The 25,871-nt window shown below is 42.7% G+C and overlaps 1 protein-coding gene across 3 annotated transcripts in view; it reads right to left on the minus strand.

Annotated features, from left to right (window-relative positions):
• Positions 1 to 16,897, minus strand: part of LOC117400465 (low-density lipoprotein receptor-related protein 8-like) — a 62,702-nt gene extending 45,805 nt beyond the window's left edge. Inside the window, exons 1-2 of one of the 3 annotated variants that reach the window (XM_059031435.1) lie at positions 16,680 to 16,897; positions 15,913 to 16,032 (exon numbers count right to left, since the gene is read on the minus strand). In XM_059031435.1, the coding sequence (XP_058887418.1) occupies positions 15,913 to 16,032; positions 16,680 to 16,746 (187 nt within the window). In that variant the 5' untranslated portion in view covers positions 16,747 to 16,897. The remainder of the gene's footprint in view (positions 1 to 15,912; positions 16,033 to 16,679) is intronic. The other 2 variants (XM_059031436.1, XM_034000520.3) reach the window with 2 other exon arrangements.
• Positions 16,898 to 25,871: the final 8,974 nt, after the last annotated feature.

A 25,871-nucleotide genomic window follows, 5' to 3' on the forward strand; every position in this document is an offset into this window, starting at 1 on the left:
GGCTCCGGCACACGGGCCTCCCAGAACGAACAGGCTCCAGCACACGGGCCTCCCAGAACGAACAGGCTCCGGCACACGGGCCTCCGAGAACGAACAGGCTCCAGCACACGGGCCTCCCAGAACGAACAGGCTCCAGCACACGGGCCTCCCAGAACGAACAGGCTCCGGCACACGGGCCTCCCAGAACGAACAGGCTCCGGCACACGGGCCTCCCAGAACGAACAGGCTCCGGCACACGGGCCTCCCAGAACGAACAGGCTCCGGCACACGGGCCTCCCAGAACGAACAGGCTCCGGCACACAGGCCTCCCAGAACGAACAGGCTCCAGCACACGGGCCTCCCAGAACGAACAGGCTCCGGCACACGGGCCTCCCAGAACAAACAGGCTCCAGCACACGGGCCTCCCAGAACGAACAGGCTCCAGCACACGGGCCTCCCAGAACGAACAGGCTCCAGCACACGGGCCTCCCAGAACGAACAGGCTCCAGCACACGGGCCTCCCAGAACGAACAGGCTCCGGCACACGGGCCTCCCAGAACGAACAGGCTCCGGCACACGGGCCTCCCAGAACGAACAGGCTCCGGCACACGGGCCTCCCAGAACGAACAGGCTCCAGCACACGGGCCTCCCAGAACGAACAGGCTCCAGCACACGGGCCTCCCAGAACGAACAGGCTCCAGCACACGGGCCTCCCAGAACGAACAGGCTCCAGCACACGGGCCTCCCAGAACGAACAGGCTCCAGCACACGGGCCTCCCAGAACGAACAGGCTCCGGCACACGGGCCTCCCAGAATTAGGAGCACTTTTCATTCATGTGAGCAGAAATTATTGAGTACATTTTTAATGGCACACAAAGTAACTTGGGCTTTTTTCTCTGTCAGGCTGCAGGAGTTATGTGATGAAAATATCCTCGTCGTACCTTACTTTACTTTCACAGCTCCCAGTCTGCCTTTTTAATTTGCGTACTGTTTATAAATTATTTTTTTGGAACGCTGAATAAAAGACTCCCATGGGTTAGATTGATTGTTTCATCTTTGAAAAGTAGGCTTGACCCATTCAGAACCCAAACCTGCTCCAAGTTTGTTTAGAGGAAAGCGCAGTCCACGGCAGCCTGCTGGTTTTATTGAGCTGTCTCACATCACAGCGTTGCTAGCCTGTGGAGAGCCGGTTTTATTGAGCTGTCGCACATCACAGCATCACTGGCTGACAGGTAGCTTGGCAGATTTTTAACATCCTGGATTTCTGCTGGACAGTCTCATAAATAAGCTCATAAAGTTAACCCACTCAGGTCCGGGATCACAGTGGTGCAAAATGCAGGTAAGAATATGCATAACTGATCCATACCTGACATGCACATCAGAAGAAACAGATAAATGCTTTACAGTTACATTCTTCATATACTGCTTTTCAAAACAAAGTATGCCGACCAACCAACACTGTGATTCCCTCGGGAATGTGTGCTAAGAAATGCCCATTCCAAGTTCCATCGGACTGGAGGATTTTCAAGTTATCCTTTACAGCAGAAACCTACAGTGTGGAAATCAGCAAGTCTGAACATCCTGTAACTTGGACAGAGCTGTTGGCTGTCTCAAGATCACCTGACTCTCAGTCCTTTGCTCCAGATCACATTGCATCCTAATATTAGGCAGAGGAACAGTAAGTGCTAGTCAAGGCCATGCCCATACTGTACTGTACACAGCACATGCTTCTCCACATTATGAAATGGCATAATCTACGGCTCTCCGAGACATTCTCACTCCCCAAGGCAAGTTTTTTTTTTTTTTCTGTAAAGGTGCAATCATTTAGTTATGGAAACGGCTTTCTGGAAGATCAGTGAATGATCTTTTAAAAAAACAAACAGAATTGCTCGCCACAGGACAGGTTAGAATGAAAAAACGTGGCTGTCTTAAATTAATGCATAATTTGAATCTTTTAAGTCATGTATCAAAGCGTTTTTTTGGGGGCTTTTTTTTTTACATTTTTTTTACAGTTTTATCATAGCCAGCAAAGACAGACACTGAGGAGGAGTTTAGCTTCGATATACTTGGAGAAGTCTTGCAAAGTCATCTGAAGAACATTGGCCCTTATTAACGGCACAGCAAGGAGCTAATGCAGCTGCCTTTTCTGCAGCTCCCTACAGTAACACTCATTCTTTTTAATGTTATTTATTTTTGTTATTCTTTTATCCAATTTAAAACAGGCAAATAAAATGTCAAACGTTTGGAAAACATTGAGGAAGACTTCTGCTTGAAACGTTTGTCATGGAATGTCTTTCTTAGTTCAGTAAAGGTTGCATTCAGTTCTATTACCCTGGATGAAGATCACCAACATGACTGGAGCTGTTTTAAAAGACATTCAAATCTCTTCTGAGGTCATGGGAACTCTACCTCAAACCACACTCACTCTGCAGCCTCATACCCATAATGCACCATGCTTTATATTACATACTGGCATCAGAAGCCGTCCACTAATCCCCTTTATTAAAGAGGACTATGAATAGAAACCTCCATCAACTGAGCCAATCCCAGCAGATCTAGAAGGGTTGTATTGTTCTGTACTCTGTCTAAATCTAATCATTTTCAAAGTATACAGATTAGGGGAAGGACTGTACTGTACAGTTTAGTTTAGTGTCAGAAACTTGGTCTTTATCTCAACTTCAATTTGTAATGGGTTGGAGAAGGCCGCTTTGATGAACTTTGATTTAACCAGCCACCACATTACCCTGTAGATTCAATCCCTGTGTAGCAGACATTAGGACCTCACATTAAGCCTGGATCTTCCTTACAGCTGTACACAGGATTCCGAAGGAAGCAGTGGAATTCTAATACAGTATCTTCAACACAGGGAGTGAATCTACAGCATTATAGCAGGGAAATGGGCTTCAAAGCACTGATAATAAACAACAACAACAACATGAGAGACTTGTATTGTGTGCATCTATCATCGCCCTCAACACAATTAAATCAACAATTTAATTAAACGGGTTTCTGTCTCTTTTTCGGGACAGTTTTTTATCTGCATCTAAAACGATTATAATTATCCAAGCTGGAGCAGAGCAAATCTCTTTCAGTCATACTGTGCAGAGAACCATTGCTTTTCAAATAAAATACTTGATACCATCTGTCTAACTCCCAGCATGGGGTACTGAAGCTAACATTCAATGTCCCCAAATTGTCAAAAGCACCGCTAAAGGTGCATACAAATTTAAAAACAACTGACACATTCACTAGCGGACCCTATTAGATAAAAAAAAAGAAGAAATCTGCTCATCTGTAAAGAGCCAGGAAAAGAAGGGAGCAATGCTCCAATGAGATATAAAATACATTCTCAAATACATTAAATCATATCTCAAATAGCTAGCCCAGAGAACTGGAGTGCACACAAGGGGAGGTCTCTTCTGAGTTCCCATCAGGAGTGAATAGCTTGAGGAAGCCAGTCTGGCAGGATCACAGTAGATCAGAGTGGTTCTCAAACGTGTCACAGAGATTCATTAAATTACCACCATCTCACACTGTGAAGTACATTTCAAATGGACACTCGCTGTAGTGAGAGAGAGAGTGATGAGATAGTCTATTTGCTAGTCTCCCATGACGTTGCGATGATTTGCCCTGCTGGACCCACGTGCATCTCTGACTTGTGTCACATGGAAAATCTTAGGTCAAACTGAAAAGGTACCATTAGAATTTGCCTAAGGCATTTCCATAGCCCTGCAAATATGAATTCACCATTTCAAATGGTTTAATGAGACATTAGCAGTTGAAAAAGTGCTGGCAGATTGACAATCACATAGAAAGCTCAACTCGGGGGCAGGCTTCTTAATAACGCAGTGCAGGTGGGAAGCTGTCAGACAATAAAATGCTTCAGTGTGTCAGGGCGCCGCTGAATATTTGGGTGTCCACTTAGGAGCGCTCTGTAATCTTCTGATAAAGTGTGCTTGGCCACAGGGCTGCATGCTGGGTTTCTGGAACTCCAGGACCATGATAGGGGATCTGGGATGCCTGAACACTCAATGATGTCATTCTCTCCAGCATCCCTGGTCTGTTTTATAGACTGCCTGAGCGAGCGCACCCTGCTCATGCTCTCCAGTGAGAAGTCCTGGCTGGTCTACAGTAGTCTGCTATGAAAGGGCCCTGTTAAAACTGTTATGTCTGGAACTTAGTCAATGAATACAGAGCACTGCTGAGTGGAAGCGTCAGATCACACAATACCACTGCTGTAATCCGATTCTGTACCTCTCCACACGAAGGCCAGTAATCTGAAATGTTGTTACAGATTAACAAACGTATCAAGATGTCAAATCCGTCATACTGTAGGTATCAGCTTTTTCCAGCCTTCCCCGTCACTGTCCGAGGTGTTTTCGGCTGGCACATGATAAGTCATGTTTGTGTCGATGGAATTCAATGTAGTTTTACATGTGGGTAGAGTCTGGAGCTCAGGACACCTATCGGGGGTGATAGTCCAGCTCATTGACAATCAGCTCACTGACAATGACAGATGCACACTTCGAGATATACGTATGAATGGGGCAGTCTGGCTGTGTGGGCGCAATATTAAAACACCAACCCCAACTCCATTCATTGTTAGCAGGCACTTAAAAGCCTTGCAATTGTCGAGTACTTCCCTTATGAAAAGGTGATGAATGAATCCTGCTGAACTCATCGTCACAAAAAACCATCAGCCTCTCCACACCGTTAACTTCCAGTGATAAAAAAAAAGCAACAAACACGCTCGCTGCTGTGCAGAACATTGCTACTGGAAAGACTCCTGCACCTTCCAGGGAACTCCACTAACAAACCCGCTCGCTGCTGGAAAGACTCCTGCACCTTCCAGGGAACTCCACTAACAAACCCGCTCGCTGCTGTAAAGACTCCTGCACCTTGCAGGGAACTCCACTAACAAACCCGCTCGCTGCTGGAAAGACTCCTGCACCTTCCAGGGAACTCCACTAACAAACCCGCTCGCTGCTGGAAAGACTCCTGCACCTTCCAGGGAACTCCACTAACAAACCCGCTCGCTGCTGTAAAGACTCCTGCACCTTGCAGGGAACTCCACTAACAAACCCGCTCGCTGCTGGAAAGACTCCTGCACCTTCCAGGGAACTCCACTAACAAACCCGCTCGCTGCTGGAAAGACTCCTGCACCTTCCAGGGAACTCCACTAACAAACATGTCTCTACAGGGCTTCTGAATCCACCACTGCATGACAACTATACCTGCTTCATCAGGGGAGCTGCCCACCGCATGGCATGGGCTGCTCCTCTGATGCAGCCTTCTTGAAGTTCAGACTGCAAGAAACTGCGAATTAAAGTCACACTCAGTGCAGGAATTTCTATTATTAAAATGGGTGTCTGCAAACAAAAAGGAAGCAGGCCATGTAAAGAAAGGAAAACAAAATACCCTTTTATTTTCTGCTTTTAAAAATGTATTATCTATACAGGAGTGGGACAAGTGCTAAATACAGAGCCGTCTGAGCCATTCCTGGCTTACTAATTCTTCTTAGTCACTGTATCCACTGAAATAGCCCTTACAGAAGGTTACCGTAGTTGCAAAGTGTAATGAAGCATAGTGAAAGCATGCTACAGCACAGGAAAGCACTGTAAAGACCAGGGAGGTATGGCAAGGCATATTACCAAACATGACAAACCGTGGTGAACTACGGTAAATGTACTGTAGAACCGTGGGAAACGCAAGAGGGAAAACCACAAAATCACTGTGCACAATGAAGAGGATGTGCATAGACACATCTAGATTGCAACGTGTAGTAATATTGACATGCCGAAGTGTCGCTGCTGCAGGCCTGGAGCTGCAACAGTTTCCTTGAACAGATGGCGACGCCCGCAACATAACTCATGACCATATACAATACCAAGGGTTAAAACTGTATTTTTCCAAATTAATCTCCAGAAATACATTCCAGCTTCCAGTTCATTAAAATTGTCTTCTCGCAGCCAGTGGAGCCCTTAATACATTGTCCTCCCAGTAGAATTTGATTGAAATAATGTTTTATCCTTGAGAGTCAGGACTTGCACTTAACCAAAGTTAGGTCTGCAAGGAACATTCATCGTGGATTAAAATGACTGAAGTGTCCTGCTGCCCGAGACTAATGAGGACTACTCAGAGCAGCCGGGTTTAACCGTGCATAAGAGTGTGGGTGCTCCCTGAATTCAAAACCACATCCCTGGAGAAAAAACAGGCATTCTGCACAAGACATTACCAGCTCAGCTTCAGACCTTGTTAAAAAGACCTGAACATTATATATATATATATATATATATATATATATATATATATATATATACACTGTATATATATATCAGAATGTATATTCAACTGCAATTGCTTGACCTGTCAGAAAATCTTGTTTAATAAAACTTTTTTTTAAAGAACAAAAATATATATATATATATATATATATATGTTTAATTAATATTAGAATAAAATACTACTTGTTCTTAACATACTAGTGTAACTCCTGTACATTCTGATAGAAAGAGTCTATTTTGTGGCTCATCTTTGTCGTTTTTTCTGTTATGAAAAAACGCTTTTTTCCAAAAATTAGCCTTTCCGCCACTGTTCCCTTTAAGTGTATCTGGGTATTTCCTGTTTGATAAATAACAATATTTCTTGAAAGTTGGTCTCTCTTTTTCCAACAGGTCTACCCATGGTGTTGAAACTCTCTGCACATACCGGGATATCAACAATAAACCTGAGGCAGAATTGCATTCTTTTATGTATAGTTTAGTTAGCTAAATAGTATTTGCTCTAACACTTTTAGTCAAATACAGAATGACATTCATATTTAGTCTCGTTTAGACACATGTAGATTAGCAGTATTATTACACACTTACTGTATGTTTCATGCATTTTTAGAAGAAAATATATATCAGCTACTAACAACAAAACACATTGACAAAGTAAATCGAATAGGCTAAATATATTGAATGTAGCTGTTATTATTTATTTAAGCAGTTATTATTAAATCTGGTATATGTATGTATTAGTATTAAACCGTTTAGTGATATCATTGTGTTACAGGGGAGTGTTTTCAGCGTACGTAGCTATAATGTTTTGGTCTTGGAAGGGAGGGTTTTGACCGTGAATTCAAAGCACAGCAGAGTGTTATCAACTTACATTCAAAACACTATAGAGTGTTTTATACTGTGGAGTGTTTTGGGCGGCCAACACCGGCCCATTTATCAGCAATGACAGCCAGACGAGAAAACAAACACTTTTAATTAAACTCCCTTTACTGTGCAGCACAAACAGGGGATCAGTTCCATTAGCTCCCTCCCTTAACCGTCTGGAAGATTTGAAAATTCCTTCCCCTAATCATTGCACACTGTAATCCACGCTGCAGCAGATTAAATTCCTAGGATGACCTTGTGAGGTCCTTTTGTTTTCAAAGTCTTACAAATCAGTTAGCCTGACAGCGCAGTGGGACTGCCCTGCCGTACTGTCACTGCAATCTAAATGAACACAAACGGCCACATGCTTCCCAAGGGAGAGGCGGAGGAAGAAGGAGGCTTGTGGACTCGACTCTACAACCTTGTTAAACAAGCACATGTGCGGCAACGCTGTGCACGGCTCAAAGTCACTTTCCTCGTCCCAGGGGAGTGACCAAATACAAAGGAAATGAGCTTGTTTGTGGTACAGTACTAGAGATGTGCCATTGCATTTTATGGAGTCACTCAGCAATGGACAGCAGTAAAGTTGCACACCCTTATTAAATCGATCTTCAATGACAATGCAGAGGCAATGCAATGGTTCTGTACTAGGAGGCATTGGTAGAATGGTACCACAGCGATAGCATTATCAGACATGGCGATGGGGTCACACTGGTTCCGTATCCATACCAGTGTGCGAGCGTTTTTCAACGGATGGCCACACATTAAACAGGATGGATAAACCACTTGTGAATAGGGGGTTTCATTCTATCTGTGGAGTCTTACAGCACCCATGGGAATTATCATTGAACGGATATGTGGTTCACAATGCTTCCAAACATGTTCCGGACAACAGATTTAAATCACGTATTATGCTTATGTATCGGATGTCAGAAAATGAGCCGAAAAAATGAAACCCTGCAGGTCTGTTCAGGATTGTAAAAAGACAACTGAACTCATTGGCTATGAATCACACCTCCTGTACAGTTCAATTCTAGGTGTGGTGTTGTCAGGATCCCTCTATAAAAAAGGGCCAGGAGTCTGGAGATTAAAATAAGAGGAGTGTCTCTCATTATTATGCAAAACAAATCCCGAAGAGGGAAGCAAATTCATAATTTTAAATGGGCACGGTTTTCATTAAAGTCACCCAGTAGCAATCCCATGCCATTGCTCTATAAAGCTGTGAATAATGTATTGATTTAGCACGCACACTGGAGCAAGGCAGAGTTTCAGAGACACATTCACAAGATTAACCTGTCTGTTAGTCTTAACGGGTAAGATTCTGATCAGAAGTGGAACGTTACTCTGCATACTGATGAAAGTTACAACGATCATTGTTGGTTCCTAGCAGGGTCAGATCACTTAACACTCAGCCGTCCAATGAGGGCTCATTCTCTATGGGTTTATTCCTGCTTGAAGAGTGAAAAACGACCACATTTATCCAAGATAACAGCTTGCACATTACAAGTAAAATAGAAAAACATGAATCTTTTCAATTTGCACTTCAAAAATGTATTACAGGCACTAAGCTTTTGTGGATATTTTTACAAGCACATAGTCTGTTACTGTACTTTGGGACAGACGTCAATACCTTTGAGAACCATGTCAAAATGTCAACAGACGCCATTCAAATGACAACAACTTTGTTGACAGAGGCCCTGAAAATGATGGCAAGAGTGATGAATGGATGGCTCTTCCAGACGGCAGTAGAGTTTTTTTTTTTTTTTTTTTTTTTTTTTTTTCCTCAGAAGGAAGTTATTGTTTTATGTTGGTTGTCTGTATTGCATTGATTTTTTAAAATTTTGTGATCAAGTGTTTTATTTGAGCACACACATAAGATAGTCAGAATCGTACAGATGTACAAAACTACATACAGAGAAACCAGAGCTCTCACAAATTAATAGCATTTTTTTTGGGTGGAAATATTTTGTGTGACAGGAATTAATTGTATTATTTAAAGCAATGGAAACAGCGTGGTTTGTCTTACTGCTTTGAATTTTTGGAGGCTTCCTATGGTTCCTCTTCCATAATTTTCTTGTCCAGTTCTCTCCACCACAAATCAAGGTGTCAGTACAGAAAGTCTATGAATATACCCACACACCCCAGTTCTCAGTTCTGTCTTTCCCTTTCATGTTTTTCAGCCGTTAACAGTGCATTACCTTGCCTCAGCAATCTTCATATTGTGATGAATTTCCTACATTGCTGTAGGAAAACTCAGCAGAGCAGATTTGCATACAATTCGCTTAACAAATTTTGCAATATTTCTGTACAGTGCAGAGCAGCAGTGGACAGTTGGCCCTTCCAGCCCTAGTCTTTGTTCCAACCCTGTTATAAATTGTGTAATTGAACCAATAGGAGGCTGTGTGGTCCAGTGGTCCCTGGTTCAAATCCCTGAGCAAGTCACTTAACCTCCTTGTGCTCCATCTTTCGGGTGAGACGTTGTTGTAAGTGACTCTGCAGCTGATGCATAGTTCACACAACCTAGTCTTGTATCTTGTAAAGCGCTTTGTGATGGTGGTCCACTATGAAAGGCGCTATATAAAGATTATTATTATTATTATTATTATTATTATTATTATTATTATTATTATTATTATTATTATTAAAACTCCATCCAGAGCCTGAAGTAGTTCATTATCTCATGTTACCTGTGCAATGACTCTCCAGGACCGGGATTCGACAGCGCTGGCGTAGAGGGTTTGTTAATGTGTGGGCCTGTACCCAGCTCTTAAAAAGTGATAGGGTCCTGACTACAGATTCATCACAAAATGCTTCCTCACTGGGAAAATCTCTCAGTGAGCCAATTGCCCAAGAGTTTGTTTTTTTGTTTATTTTCAGCCTAAAAAGAAGAGGAAAGACGCTAATAGAATTATCTATCCCGGCAAACATTTTGCCAGAACGTAGTGCCGTGCTTGCAAGCCAGGGTTACAGGCTTATTTCCATTGTGCAGCAGGTACACATATCGAACAGGATATTGACAGCCTCTAGTTATTCTGGTCATAAACAATCTCCTTTCAAAGTGCTAACAGTACTGGGAAACACGCTGCAGTTGGCAAGCGTACAAGCACCGGAACCAGACCGTTTACAGTACATCCTTCAGAAATCAATAGGCTGCAGAAATCTCTCTGGGCTGTCCAATCACGGTCCAATCACGGTCCAGGAGGGTCATTCCACTCCAGGTTTAACATAATCATGAACAACTTCAGGGTCTGGATGGAGGATTAACTGGTTCAATTAAACAATTGAGAACAGGGTTGGAACAAAGACAAGGAATGGAAGGGCCAGTTTTAGACACCCCTGCTCTGACTGGTACACACAAGACACCCACAGTCCCTGCTAAACCCCGCTCCTCCTCGCTCTTAGCAGATTCGGGAGGAGTGGGACTTGGAGCAGCAGACAGACCACAACAGTCTGAATCAATCAGAATCTGGCACCAGATCTCTGCCACACACTTCTCATGCTGACAGACGGGAGCCTCAATCCTCACCCTGGGATTTTGAATGCTCGTACTGGCAACTGAATAAACAAGAGAAATGCGTGTACTTCTGTATGAGGGAGGAGGGGTATACATTGAAAACCAGAATGAACTGAAAGCATTTGAGAGTCGAGAGAGATCCCAGGGATACAGGGTCAGAAATCCAAAAGAAAGAACCATCAAGACATACTCCATCAAGCAGCCTCTGCACATGGAGTGGGAGCGCTTTTAAAGCTCCACAGGGGACTGAATTCTCAAAGCTTTTTACTCCAATTCATCGTGAAGCATCTTGTTAGCCCAGGAATCCTTTCTTCTGTACGACCCTGTCAGGGTATTGAACTCAGATCCTTGGTTGTGCACCTCCAGTTTGTTCACATCAATCCCTCCCTCGCCTCTTCTAGCATGCTGGCCTATCACAGATACACTAGATGTCTTGGATAAATGTGGAACTCAATTCTATTCCCGCAGGCAGAGCTGACGGATCAGAGTGTTGCAATATTAGAATGTCTCATGAACCAGTCCTAGGCTCTGTTGGAAACCTTGGTTGAATTGGGGGAATCTGGATATGAATTTGTCGACTTGCAGGTTTATGATGAGTAGGGTTGGGCAAAATTCTGTCCAGCACACAGTCCCTCACTGTATAACTTACTTGTTGACATTTCATATCACAATGCAAATGCAAATTCTGTTTGTTCTCCTCTAGAAAATGCTGAATCATATGGAAGAATGGTTAGGTTTAGAGGTTGCAAACCTTAAGAGTCAATGAAAAAAACAGGAACTTTAACAAAAAATAAATCTTATACAAAAGAAACACAGCAGGGCTCCTGGCTACTGTAACAGAAGTGGAGACGCTGTGAAATGTAACATTGTAACACTGGCTACTGTAACAGAAGTGGAGACGCTGTGAAATGTAACATCATAACACTGGCTACTGTAACAGAGGTGGAGACGCTGTGAAATGTAACATCGTAACACTGGCTACTGTAACAGAAGTGGAGATGCTGTGAAATTTAACATTGTAACACTGGCTACTGTAACAGAAGTGGAGACGCTGTGAAATGTAACATCGTAACACTGGCTACTGTAACAGAAGTGGAGACGCTGTGAAATGTAACATCGTAACACTGGCTACTGTAACAGAAGTGGAGACGCTGTGAAATTTAACATTGTAACACTGGCTACTGTAACAGAAGTGGAGACGCTGTGAAATTTAACATCGTAACACTGGCTACTGTAACAGAAGTGGAGACGCTGTGAAATTTAACATCGTAACACTGGCTATTGTAACAGAAGTGGAGACGCTGTGAAATGTAACATTGTAACACTGGCTACTGTAACAGAAGTGGAGACGCTGTGAAATGTAACATCATAACACTGGCTACTGTGACAGAAGTGGAGACGCTGTGAAATGTAACATTGTAACACTAACGCATTTCCAACTGCAAAATCCTACAGCTAGGGCAGGGAAGAGTCTAATGGGCCAGAAGTAGCATATCTTAAAATAACTAACTCCAAACAGATTGATCGAATTAGAAAAACATTTCCAGATTACACAGCCCGTGGGTAATGGCACCCCCTCGCTGTCCTAGCTGTTCCCAGAGGGAGTAATGTGAGGAGTGCTTTATAAACTACAGCATTAATTCATTTCAATTAGCCGTGTCCCCTCTTGATATCTCTTAATCCCCGCGGAGGCATCAATCCCCAGAGGCCAGAGTGGTCTTCTCCAGCTTGCAGGCTTTGATACCAACGACCTGCTCCAAGCGAAGCATTAAGACTGATCACACTCGCTTTCTTCCCAGACTACAGTGCACAGACTCTTTCTCTTGTCCATGAGCTGTCAGCTCAGCCCCTCTCTGTGAATTCAGGTAACGGTTTCCACACAAGAACCCAGCACTGCTGTTCACTTCCACCTTACCGCATTGTCAGTCTCCACCAGTGAGCTCAGACTGGCTGTGAAGGTGTCTTTCACTGAATGAAAAAGACAGAATTAGCACAGGACAGGAGGCTGCAGGCAGATCCACATGCTATTTTTCTCCGTCTTGTCCCGGGGCGACTCTTTTTACATACTAATAATTGACCAATTCAGTGTCCCACAGAACAATGGGATCAGGCTTTTTCATCTCTTTCCTTCTCGGTTTTCAAGAAGGCTGATATGACAGTTGGAGTCGGACTCGTGTGTGTTCGTAATGCAACTCCATGCTTTGTGTCCCATCTTATTCAGGCTTATCTTTGCACAGCAAACAGTTAAAGCTTAATTAATTAAGCTCAGACAACGGCAACTGCCACCACCCCTACAACACTTCACAGCTGCTTGTAAAATCTGTCAATTAGATGCTTCTAAGCATGCCATAAATTGTAGTGACTGCATTAGAAACGCAAGGTCCTATACAATGCTTTGGACCTCGACCTCACCTTAGCTGTGACCCGTCAGGAACTGTAGTTGCTACTTAGTGCTCAAGTTGAGCACATACCTGTTCCCAATCACACTGACCATCCAGAGCTCAAACACGCTGCTGTAAAACCCTAGAAACAGTCCAGCGTCTATCATTCTACTCTACCTCAGGGATGGAAATTCAGCAAGACTCCCACTGCATAGCAGTTTCATCCCTTCCTGGTTTTACTAGGAGTTTACTAAGACACACCTGGACTTGTTACCTATACACTGGGGCTAATCAATCTGGAATGGGTGAAACTGATCTGCAATGAGAGTCTTATATCCATCCCTGTACCTTCAAAAAAAGTTAGCACTGCTTTTGCATACAGTATCAGCATGCTGACCTCAGGACTGTACATGGCATTCCAGAAAGGCGGATCAATTAATAGCCTTTGTTCAACTAAAAAAAAAAAAAAAAAAAAACACATCTCTGCACTGTTCAAGGTGGCTCTGCATTAAAGTACCTGGACAGTATCGTACCTGAACAGCCTTCATCCACTAGCTGCTGGCTTCAGTGTTGAATCTCTTGTCGCTATGGGTTTGGTTTGATTGGTCTTTAAGAGAATCTCATTAAAGTTCTTAGAACTAAATGACAGGAGCCCTTGAATACTGATCCGAACATCAACATGGCTTTAAAAATGTGTCTCTCAATAGAAACCTGGCCTTTCGTACAAAGCGTTCAACGGAAAAGCACGGTAGCTAAAGGCAGTGTCACAAACTAATCTGCAACTCTAATAGGATTTGGACTCAGAGGGCCCTTAATGACTGCATTACAGAGTTCACTGTAGTCAGGAAAGAGAACCAAGTGGAACGAGGGGAAAGCAGCAGGCACAATCGCACTGCGCTGCCGTAAGGTTACAGAGCCTGCTTCTGCATTATTTACATTACATTATTTCACATCATTTTTAGCAGTAATATTGGAAAACATTAAAAAAAAAAAAAAAAAATCAGTCAATTATCCTGGAGAGCTACAAGACTGTAGAAAATGTTTTGCCATTCCGACTTCTCGAAGACTGCTCTGCAGAGTTGTGTAAAAATCCCAAAGCAGGTTTAAGAACCTGCCAATGGATAAAACTTTCAATGTACGTTTTACTGAATCTCTTGCGATTGTATTTAAAGACATGACTGCATTGGCTTCTCATGAGACAGACAGTCTCGATGGGATCAAAGTTACTTTCGCAAGCTGACGCGCTGCATTTAGTGGAAGGCTCTGGGTTTTATATCCTCTAAATCTGCATAATATTAAATTATTATTCATCATTTTAAACTGCTTCTGCACAAATACAAACATAAGTCACCAGCATATTTTACCTTTCCTTTTATTTTAAACATGCCGAATGAGTCCATGAGTGCAGACACTGTAGTAATTGTTGCACATAACATATGGGATGATAAACGGATTTAAAAATAATGATATTAACGTAAATTGAGAGGGTATAACATGATGTATTAAAGGATCCTCATGAACACGCTTTAAAAAAGGATCAGTGTTGACTTATTCATTTTATCTTGTGTATTGTACCCGTCACAGAGTTGGTGCTTTCACAGTCTTATTTAATCAATTTTATAGCCTTTAGAAGCACTCTCACACACTCTGACAGACACTCACTCAAAATAAATAAATAAAATGCACATATACTCGTCACAAAAAAAATAAATCTCAAAATAGTGTGCTCTCTGTTTGGGATGTTTTCATTGCAGTTGTGGAATAAACATGCCTGGAGTGATCTGCCTGCCTTCCTATAGGAGCCCTGAAGCAGTGGAGGAAAGGGACCTGCTCCTCTGTCTAGGTTACAGGCTGTCTGCCTTTTGCATCTAGGCTAAGGAGCACAGAAATGCAGTGCTTTTAATTTTTTTGTAGCGGAATCTGTACTTTTGGATGAGACCATTGAACAAATGAATATATTTCTATAGGAAGTTTTTTCTTTTTTTACAGACCTCAAGGTAAGAGTATATCATTTTGTAGAAATTCTTACGAGACTAGTTGTGTAGCAGTAATCACCTTAATGCAACGTAGAGCTGAACTGACTTTAGACAGAGACAGGCAAGGCTGTATGGGGTTCAGACATTAACTCTACATACTGAACTATAATCAGGGCTGTTGTATTTATATTACTTCCTCCTCCTGCCACACTTTGTATTTTTGCAGTCAATCACTCATTGAAGAAGTAAAGATTATTGTAATTAACTGCTCTGGTTGTATCCAATGACCTGGTTTTAAGTAAGCTACCCATTCAAAAGTATGAAAGGTATGCCGTTTTCTGTTATATTTTCTAAGATGTGCATTCAAATACTATATGTCCCCGCCTGCTATTGAGAAATGAGGTTTATTTATGGTAATATGTGGGTGTGTTGACTTCCCAAATGTTCAGCTCCCATGCCATTGGTCCACCACTACACCTACCCAAGCTTTTACTGCAGCCAATTAAACAGAAGAGGATCCTGAAGAACCGTTGTCTCGACAAACCTGTTTCAGAGAGGGTGCGTTGTAACTGTGAACTTGAAAGGCTGTTTGCCCGTACAAGAAGCCTGGTTTATTATGAATGAACTGTAGCAGCCGGGGCTGGGCGGAGCTGCAGGAAACGCCTGGGTTTCGATGTGTAACTATGACTAATGAAACAGTAACAAGGTCAGCGTTTCTTTAGGGTTTTATGGACATCGTATTTGTTTTGTGGATTCAGTGTGTATTCGTACAAAGCTACGGTATACCGTTTGAAAACATGCATGATAAACTGCAGGGCCACCGTAGAAAACAAACACCTTCCCCCGATATACAAACTGCAGTGAAACAGCGCATTTGCCACAATCTTGCAATACATAGTTAATTGTTTAACACTTACCACAGTTTTCTTCATCGCTGTTGTCCGAGCAATCATCGTCATCATCGCATCTCCAAATTGTAGGTATGCACCTTTCATTCTTGCATTGAAATTGTCCGTGTTCGCATTCCGTTTTAGTCCCTGCGTTAAAATAACGGGACCGATCAATCAAAAAGCATCTTAACATTCATAATGAAACACGCTTACTTATAGTGCGGAGCGAGACTCCTCTTGCGTGGGCTGTGCTGTTTACATGAACTGATATACACAATACTGACAGGTACACAATCAAACAGAAACCGCGCATCGCAGACAGAACTGAACAGACCCGAAACTGCACCTGCTATTCTGTGAATTCCCGTACCGAACATGTTATCTGCTACTGGTGACAAAACATAGATACGTTAAACACATGCACTGCTTAAACTCGTATACTGTACAGATACAAACTCGCACCAAGGCACGGGTGCGATGTAATGAACACACACACGAGAGAGAGAGATATACAGCCGATAGCAGGGTATAAAGAATATCACTCATGCATTTGAATGCGAATTTCAAAGAATGAATACGTTAAAGAAACACCATACTCTGCAGGAGTGCAAACTATTTCATGAATATAGTAACACGGTTTCTACGGTAGATGTGTCTCGTTTCAATGCTTGCTGGAACACAGAACCCGGTAATTCAGCACATCGTCCCACTACTGTACAACAGTGCAAGCTGCCGCTCCAGCCAGCTCCGTTCACGCCGTTTCGTTCTTCTTGAAATACTCATTTTCAGCCCACCTTTTGAAGAGTGATGCTTCAGCAGTAGCAACTGTACCAGCATTACTCTCCCTACAGCTGCCCACATTTCTTAAAGCGCTCGATTCTTTTCATGTGTAATAATAATAAGCAGCTGCAGAATCCAGCGCGCTCGCTACCCTCCTGCAGTGTTGATCTGTACTGTAGCTTGCTTCTGCTCTCAGACAGAGCGGTTTGAATTGGTGACGTCACGTTTATGGGCGGGCTGCTGCCTGCAGCAATGTATCTTAAATCTGAGTCAACAGCTGTGAAGTGACCTGCATTCAGGAAGTGTTATTACGCGAGCAATCCCAATAGTTTGTTCATAGAAGCCGAGATTCGGGGTTCACTGGTGTCCGGGGGGCTCTCAACACAGATCATGCCTTTGAATGTCGGTTCTGATTCTGAAATGCTGTTTTGCGGACCCTGCTCTGCCGCTCTGATCAATAGATTCGATCCCTGCTCGGCGGAATGTATCGATTGTCAGCTGGTCTATTTTAGTCTTGAAGGACATCGTTTTGAAGCATTTGTATTTAATACAAATACGTTTTTAATGGAATTTTCACGCACTGTTATTTCCCTTTACCGTATAGCAGACAGATATGGCTTTGCTTGTCGCTTATTTCAATGTGTTGTGTTCTTCAGATATATGAATTGCCATGGTTACCTGTGTAAACTGGTGGAGCCTTTAATGATATATGCTAGTGGGGCTATTAGTCAATGTATGATGAATTCTACAATTGAAATACCTTGGCACTCATCGCCTTTGGACCCGTCGCTATTGAAACCTATGCAACTATTGAAGCGAGTCGACAGACAGGTGATTAGGACAGTGCCATTCTGGGGAAACCTGTCATCCTGTTATCTCAGTGTTATCCAGCTGTCTCCTCTAGGTTGGTGTTCTGCATTACATTTCAATGTTAATGTGCAGCCTGTCATAGCTGTTCACCTGCAAAGTCACAGATACGGGTTCTATTGCATGCATTTAAGAAGCCTGTGCATGTGCACCATTAGTGGTAAAGAGGGACATAGACAGGATACAGTATGCACAGTATGGGGTCATTTCTGAAACCGCTTTCTTTCAGTCAAATTGCACATCAATCAGCACAAACAGCACGTCTGTACACAACGTTCAGTTGCCCTTTACACTGCAGCAGTGGGGCATCTGCTGATGTGATTTGTGCATGCAATCCAGTCCTACAGCTTTGTAATACAGTTCATTCATTTAGACAGGCTGTCTTCAAGCTGTACTGATGTCCTCCCACAGTAAGGGGACGCTAGAAGACATTGATTTTCTACAGCCACCTTTATTGCTATTGAATTTACTGTTCCATTTCAAACAGATTAGTCCCTGAATCAGCTGCACATGGTGACACACGTGGGTTCATGTGACTGGGGGTTTCACTTGGGGGTGTTCCCTGCATGCATATGTTATTTATATTATTGTGTTATAATTGATGTTATTTATAATGGGATGCATACAGAAATGAGTGCTTCCATGCATATACATACATACTGTGTATATATCAATGCATATATCAGTGTATATAACAGTATAGAGAGAGAGAGATTCAGTCTAAAACCATTAAATATTAAACGTTTATTTACAATTCTACAGATCTATAAAGTATATTAATATGTTACACATTGCAAGTCAAAAACAAAAACCTGTCATATATCTTTGAATACACTGTATTATTGGGAAGCCCTGCTTGTACAGTATATGATATAGATACACAAAATCTTATCTTATTTGGATTATTAAATAAAGGTAATCTGTGCATGATTGTACCACTTAAGACTCGCCTCCAGAACATGTGAGTGAATCGTGGGCCTTTAAAAACCACCATAAAACCTACATCCCATCCCTCTGCAATGGCTTTGATAATGAGGTGTTAGCAGTCTGATCTCAGAACAGGCGCTTCTAGCTTTACAGTATGGTAGCAAATGATACTGTTGCGCTGGAATGTTTTCACATGTTGTTTATTTTCAGTTGTTCTCTATGAAGAACAAAATATAATGAACTTGTTGAAATGCAAATCCCGAATCACATGACAACACTTCCCAGCCAGCCGTGAATGATAATAATACTAATTCGTTTTTCTTTTGCGCTACCTACACAAATGAAAGTACCAATTATGATCTCTATTTAAAGCGTGGCACAGATCTCAGAACATGCTGGGATCTAGGCCACTGTTGTTCAGTTTAATGTTATTAAATCAGGAGGAACATAATCTCGCAACACAGCCATGCCTCCCACCAATCAGAGAGCTGGAGAGAGCAGCAACACAGCCATGCCTCCCACCAATCAGAGAGCTGGAGAGAGCAGCAACACAGCCATGACTCCCACCAATCAGAGAGCTGGAGAGAGCAGCAACACAGCCATGCCTCCCACCAATCAGAGAGCTGGAGAGAGCAGCAACACAGCCATGACTCCCACCAATCATAGAGCTGGAGAGAACAGCAACACAGCCATGCCTCCCAGCAAGCAGAGAGCTGGAGAGAGCAGCAACACAGCCATGCCTCCCACCAATCAGAGAGCTGGAGAGAGCAGCAACACAGCCATGACTCCCACCAATCAGAGAGCTGGAGAGAGCAGCAACACAGCCATGCCTCCCACCAATCAGAGAGCTGGAGAGAGCAGCAACACAGCCATGCCTCCCACCAATCAGAGAGCTGGAGAGAGCAGCAACACAGCCATGCCTCCCACCAATCAGAGAGCTGGAGAGAGCAGCAACACAGCCATGCCTCCCACCAATCAGAGAGCTGGAGAGAGCAGCAACACAGCCATGACTCCCACCAATCAGAGAGCTGGAGAGAGCAGCAACACAGCCATGCCTCCCACCAATCAGAGAGCTGGAGAGAGCAGCAACACAGCCATGCCTCCCACCAATCAGAGAGCTGGAGAGAGCAGCAACACAGCCATGCCTCCCACCAATCAGAGAGCTGGAGAGAGCAGCAACACAGCCATGCCTCCCACCAATCAGAGAGCTGGAGAGAGCAGCAACACAGCCATGCCTCCCACCAATCAGAGAGCCAGAGAGAGCAGCAACACATTGAGCTCGGCCCAGCAGGGCTGTTGTCATGGTCGCAGCCAGGATTTTGTCAAAGGCACTCTTGGTATCGTTGCAAATATCCTTTCAGCTGTGGTCTTACTGATGCCTGACACTAATGTTAATTTAAAAAAAAAAAGGATTACTAGGATATTAAGTAGGATAAGAGTAAACCAGGTAAAAAAACTGACTTTTGAATCCATTTACAACTGGGCTACTGCATACAAGAACAGGTTGTTAGGTACTGTACATAACTTTGGGTGTGCTTCTGCTCTTAACAGTCTCTCTTTCTCCGATGGGAGAAAGGTAAAACAGAACAATGGTACTAAAACAGGAACGCTGCTTTGAGAAAATGGGCCGAGGAGTCCTTGGCAAAAAAAAAAAAAAAACCTGTACCGCTAGTCTCTGAAAGGCATGCCGCCTAAGCAAACCCGTGAAGCATGGTCTTTAATGGAATAATCAGGCGAGCATGCAGCAGATTTTTTTTTTTATATTTATTCATCTATTCCCTATGCATGATTGTATTTATTTTGTGGTACAATTGAGATGTGCAGCTTTGTTTTCAAAGGTTTCCCAGGAGAGAGAGGCTGTTTAGATACACACACAAGAGATCATATCCTGTTCACTGAAAGCCTTGGTGCTGGAGCTTCGCATTTATAAGGGCCATGGCACCCAAGCGGGACAGCACATGCAAAGCTTTTTACTGTACTATCCAACTCACTGAGGCAAGAAAATACAGCAGCGACAGCTCCGAATCTTCATAAAGACTCACTAGCTAGCTTTGTAACGTAGGAAACAGCACTGATTACTGTGTTGGGGGTTGGCTTTCTGCAGGACTGAAGGTGATGAGCAGAACTGCATACAGCCAGCTCTGACCTGCCACTCAGCCCTGTGCCTCTCTTAAGCACACTGCTGATTGTGCTGAATGGTGTGCCGGTCTCCTGATGTGGAATAATGTCCACTGTGCAGGAATCTGCAGTTCATTTCCCCTGTGAACACTCTGGAGGAGAATGGCCTGAGAAGCCAGTGAATTCCCTTGCTGTGCCACCTAACCCTCTGTTGTGTGCTCATCGTGTTTATAGAGTCTTGCAGGCTGGTGTGTTTTGTCTCAGTCGCATCACAAATATTAAAGTCACGTCAGCACTGAAATGCACATGCTGTGTACAATCTAATTTGCATTTTCCTGTAACATCAATGGCAAAACTGTGCCTCTGCTGTGCTTTGTAAACGATCCCTTCGACGATGTATAATTTGAGTAATAATATTCAGACTTTAATGCCCAACATAACATTTTTGTTGTCTAATCATGAACCTCCAAGACTGGAGTGTGAATATAATTTGCCCATTACTACCTGCTTGGTAGGGGGCTTTATCTCAGGAAGCAAACTAATGAATTGAAATAAATTGAAATCTGCCGGTCATATCTGAGACTGCTTATAGACCCTTGTATAGATACGCTGCCGTAAATGGCAGGCAAGGACGATTGTAGCAGCACATAATGTATTATGAAGCTACTCATGGCTCGTTTGTGCTTTTCATAAATTAATTCATTACGGCTTACAGCCTGTCGCGAATGCTTACAAAACAGAAACGTTTACACAATCTAATCATTCTAGCGCGCTGTGAGCACGGCTGCGATTCCTTGCATGTTTTGTAAGGACTAATATTCTAAGTGGCCTCTGGAATAACGCAGGCGGGAGAAGTAACATTTCTCATTGAATTGACTTGGACGTCCTGGGTTGTACACAAGCGGCGTTATGCAACCCAGTGCCGCTGCTTATCTTGAAAGCAGAAATGTATCAAGGAGTCGTAAAAAATCAATTTCACTCACCAAAAAGATGAGGAGGAATATCTTACTAAAGATCTAATATCCAGACTGGAAACTGAGACGACACCCCCATACCTGTCAGTCTAAGAACTGAACAAAGAAGAGCCCTTTTCAAGCTCAGCAGTGTAAAGGACGTACATGGTTTAAGTTCAGCTCATCCATGCCCAGTCAGTCGTGTCTGAATGAAGCGCAGTTTAAAACTAGCACAGTACACGGATTTGGCGATCTATGTGCCCTGCTCTTGTGCTCTTTGCGGCAGTATAACAATGTTTTGCTTTTAGGTTTTTTTTAAAGCCTTTGAGGGGGATCTAAAATGTTTGAAATGCAAGCTTTCTCAAATCATCCATAATTACAGTATATAAAAAACGGCGTAAATAAAACTATATAAAGTAAACTGAATATAATAATTCAAAATATCCTGTAAACTATAGTTAAAAGACCAGTGTTGGTGCAATAATTAAAAACAGTTGACTAATAACTAATCAAATAACTTGGTTTGAGTCCGTTTTCCCTTACTGGATATCACAACATGTACATTAATGGGAGTAAATTAAACAATCTCTAATGACAAGTAATTCGTAGTAATTATTTAGTGATTTTCATTCATGTTATTAAGTACATGAAAAACAATAATTTCAAAGAGCAGCAACTTGCAAGATTGAATTCCGTCGCCCCCACATGCTTAGTGCTTGCTACGAGTTTGTTGCACGGATATGCTCGGTGCGGATACATTCCTGTCCTGCTGTCGAGTCGCCTTTCAGATGAAACGAACACTGTACTGAAAATCAATTATTATGTGTACAGGGGACTGTTTTCAATTAAACCTCTGATTAGCCAACTCGCCACGTTTTAATCTGAAATTATAGCTAAAACTGTATTTTTGTATAGTATTGTATTGCATTGCATTGTATCGTATTGCATTATGTTACTGAGCGTATACCACTCACTAAAGACAATATTGAAGCGATGCTGATGCAGGTAGAATCAGTCATACAAACATCCCTGGAAACTGCAGACATTCAAGCTGACACATTACAGTACTGTGAATGAGGGTCCGTCTTATAACAGAGAAGCAATACGCACAGGAAGGGAATAGGTCTTATCGCTGCACTCATTAATTGCTAGTCTGCATCTTAATGTATCTCTAGGGTGTGTTGTTCTATTAAATGCAGGCTGCAAGGCTGGAATTTGTACTAGTCTGCTACAATGAATGCCCCAAAGTAATCACTCTGGGTGCATTTGCATTCATTAATACCACCACGCTGGCACAATGCAGAACTAATGCATACATAAGAATCTCAGTTCACTTCGGGGAAATCGAATGCCTGCTTCAGTTGCACGATCTTGTTCTGTGTCTCTGTGTGGTACCTGATAGTGCGCTCCTCTTAGCTGGATTGGTATGCTTTGTCATGCAGTTTCCAGGTGTGCTTTTTAATACCACACCACACCTTTTGCAGTCCTGTCTTTAACACCAATGCCATGCTCGGCTTCACAAAGAAACACGATTTCATGAATGCATTCATATTAGGAAATGGTAGCAAGTTAACCTATTCGAGGATTTGAGGACTAAAAAAGCTTTGTTATTTAACACGAATATAAATGATATAAAAAGCTTTGAAATTCTAATCAGCACCCTGATTAGCAGGCCTCTTAAATGATTAGTGCTAATCTTCGGTCTGTGCTACAGAGCCACGGCAGTAAGAACGCAGTAATGGATTTAGAATGCACTGCAGCACCCTACTCGAATGCTGCTTCATGTGTAGAGGGGACACATTTCAGTCATGCTGTACTTCCGATGAACACACCCCTCTTTTAAAGATTAATAAAACATGTCTCTGCTACTACAATGTGTGTCTAATAATCTCCAATGTGTGTATAATAATCTATAATCTGTTTATAATAATCTACAATGTGTGTATAATAATACTCTGCAATGTGTTTATAATACTCTGCAATGTGTGTATAATAATACTCTGCAATGTGTTTATAATAATCTACAATGTGTGTATAATAATACTCTGCAATGTGTTTATAATACTCTGCAATGTGTGTATAATAATACTCTGCAATGTGTTTATAATACTCTGCAATGTGTGTATAATAATACTCTGCAATGTGTTTATAATACTCTGCAATGTGTGTATAATAATACTCTGCAATGTGTTTATAATAATCTACAATGTGTGTATAATAATACTCTGCAATGTGTTTATAATACTCTGCAATGTGTGTATAATAATACTCTGCAATGTGTGTATAATAATCTGCCACACCACAAATAGCAGTTTTTTTGTTAGTTTTTTTTAAAGGTCACACTAAGCAGTGGCACATTGTAAACAAGTCCATTGTAATTGGACGAGCTAACGAGCTTGTGTAATGACAGAGCCTCTGCCTTCCCACACTGATGACTGCGAAAACAATTAAAACACAGACTCGGTTCAGGCGACCGTTATTGAACTTAAGAAGAATTTGCATAGATCTACAAGTGTCAAAGAATTGCAATTACGAAGCAGAATGTGTTTCTTGATTGCATTGTGGAAGGTTGAAACAGAGTAATCTTTTTTTTATATAATTATTATTAGTAGTAGTAATATAAAACTGTGTAACAGAAGCTCAGCATCGGGCTAAACAAAGGACACTGAAAAGATTTCCAATGTTAAGAGGACTAGAAAAGCACTCCCAGCACAGAATGTCACAAGACCGGATATATATGATCCCGCAGGGGCTCGTACTGAGAGTGAATCCCACAGGGGCTCGTGTTGAGAGTGAATCCCGCAGGGGCTCGTACTGAGAGTGAATCCCACAGGGGCTCGTACTGAGAGTGAATCCCACAGGCGCTCGTGCTGAGAGTGAATCCTGCTGGCGCTCGTACTGAGAGTGAATCCCACAGGGGCTCGTACTGAGAGTGAATCCCGCAGGGGCTCGTACTGAGAGTGAATCCCACAGGGGCTCGTACTGAGAGTGAATCCCGCAGGGGCTCGTACTGAGAGTGAATCCCGCAGGGGCTCGTGTTGAGAGTGAATCCCGCAGGGGCTCGTGCTGAGAGTGAATCCCGCAGGGGCTCGTACTGAGAGTGAATCCCGCAGGGGCTCGTTTTGAGAGTGAATCCCGCAGGGGCTCGTGTTGAGAGTGAATCCCGCAGGGGCTCGTGTTGAGAGTGAATCTCACAGTCCTCCCCCTTTACACCATCGCCCTCCCAGCTGACCATCTGCCAGTGCAGCTAGCCAAGCAAACATACAACCATGCATTGCAAACTCCTTCACTCTGCCACCAGCAGGACTCCCAGAACAACTATTAGAATGATGGTATCTGGGCTCCATAGTGTGTATATATATATATATATATATATATATATATATATATATATATATATATATATATATATATATATATATATATATATATAATGTTATAACATGGATAATGTACAGTATAGAAGTCCCGTTGTCAAGTAATGGGTTATCCTTTGGCAGACACACTAGCTTCATTGAAAAAGAAAACATTTGTACTGCTAACATTGGGCTGTTTTTGTAGTTTATTTGAACAGAAGTACTGATATTTCCAAATCAGATATCTGAGTTTAGGGATCAAACACCCTTCCAGGTCCTTCAGAAGTGCCTGGATTTGAAAAAGACTGAATATCCTTTGTGAACTCAAGAACCTGCCTGAAGTGTCCTTTGCAGTGCAGTGCAGTGCAGTGTGTGTGCAGTGCAGTGCAGTGCAGTACATGCGCTGCTGCTCAAACCGGATTTGTATTCAGCGGCAGCAGTCGAGGTTTGAACAGAATGTGAACTGTGATTGCCATGAAATCCTAATGGGCAATTAACCCTTTCATTCTGTCACAGAGAATCACATGCGCTCATGAGCTCCAGCATGCTGCCCAGATCTGGAAAGCAGGCTGCAGGGACCTGAGCTTTGTGAGCTGAACACGTGCTTTCTGAAGAACAAAGGAAGCCCCAAGCCATGGGTAAGAACAGCATTCAGCTAGGACAGCATCTGGCAATCCTCCAAGGGGATAGCTCGGAATGGGAAAGGACCACATTTGGCATGATACAGATACTATGAAAAGCGAGAGGCCCACAATTAGATTTAATTTACAAATGAACGTTTCACCATTTCGACTAAACCCAGATATAAAAGCTGCTAGATCCATTCATGAAGACATGCGTGTGCTTCGCTGTGACTTGCAGATTTGACTGTATTTACATTCTGTATAGTTCTCTTAATGTTTGCTCTACCTTTGCATTGTATGATCTGCTCCCGATATTGTGTTTATTGTGAATTCCCTGCAAGCTTTTAGAGTATAAGTGTAAA

The sequence above is a fragment of the Acipenser ruthenus genome, chromosome 10 (assembly GCF_902713425.1).
Source record: "Acipenser ruthenus chromosome 10, fAciRut3.2 maternal haplotype, whole genome shotgun sequence".
Lineage (NCBI taxonomy): Eukaryota > Metazoa > Chordata > Actinopteri > Acipenseriformes > Acipenseridae > Acipenser > Acipenser ruthenus.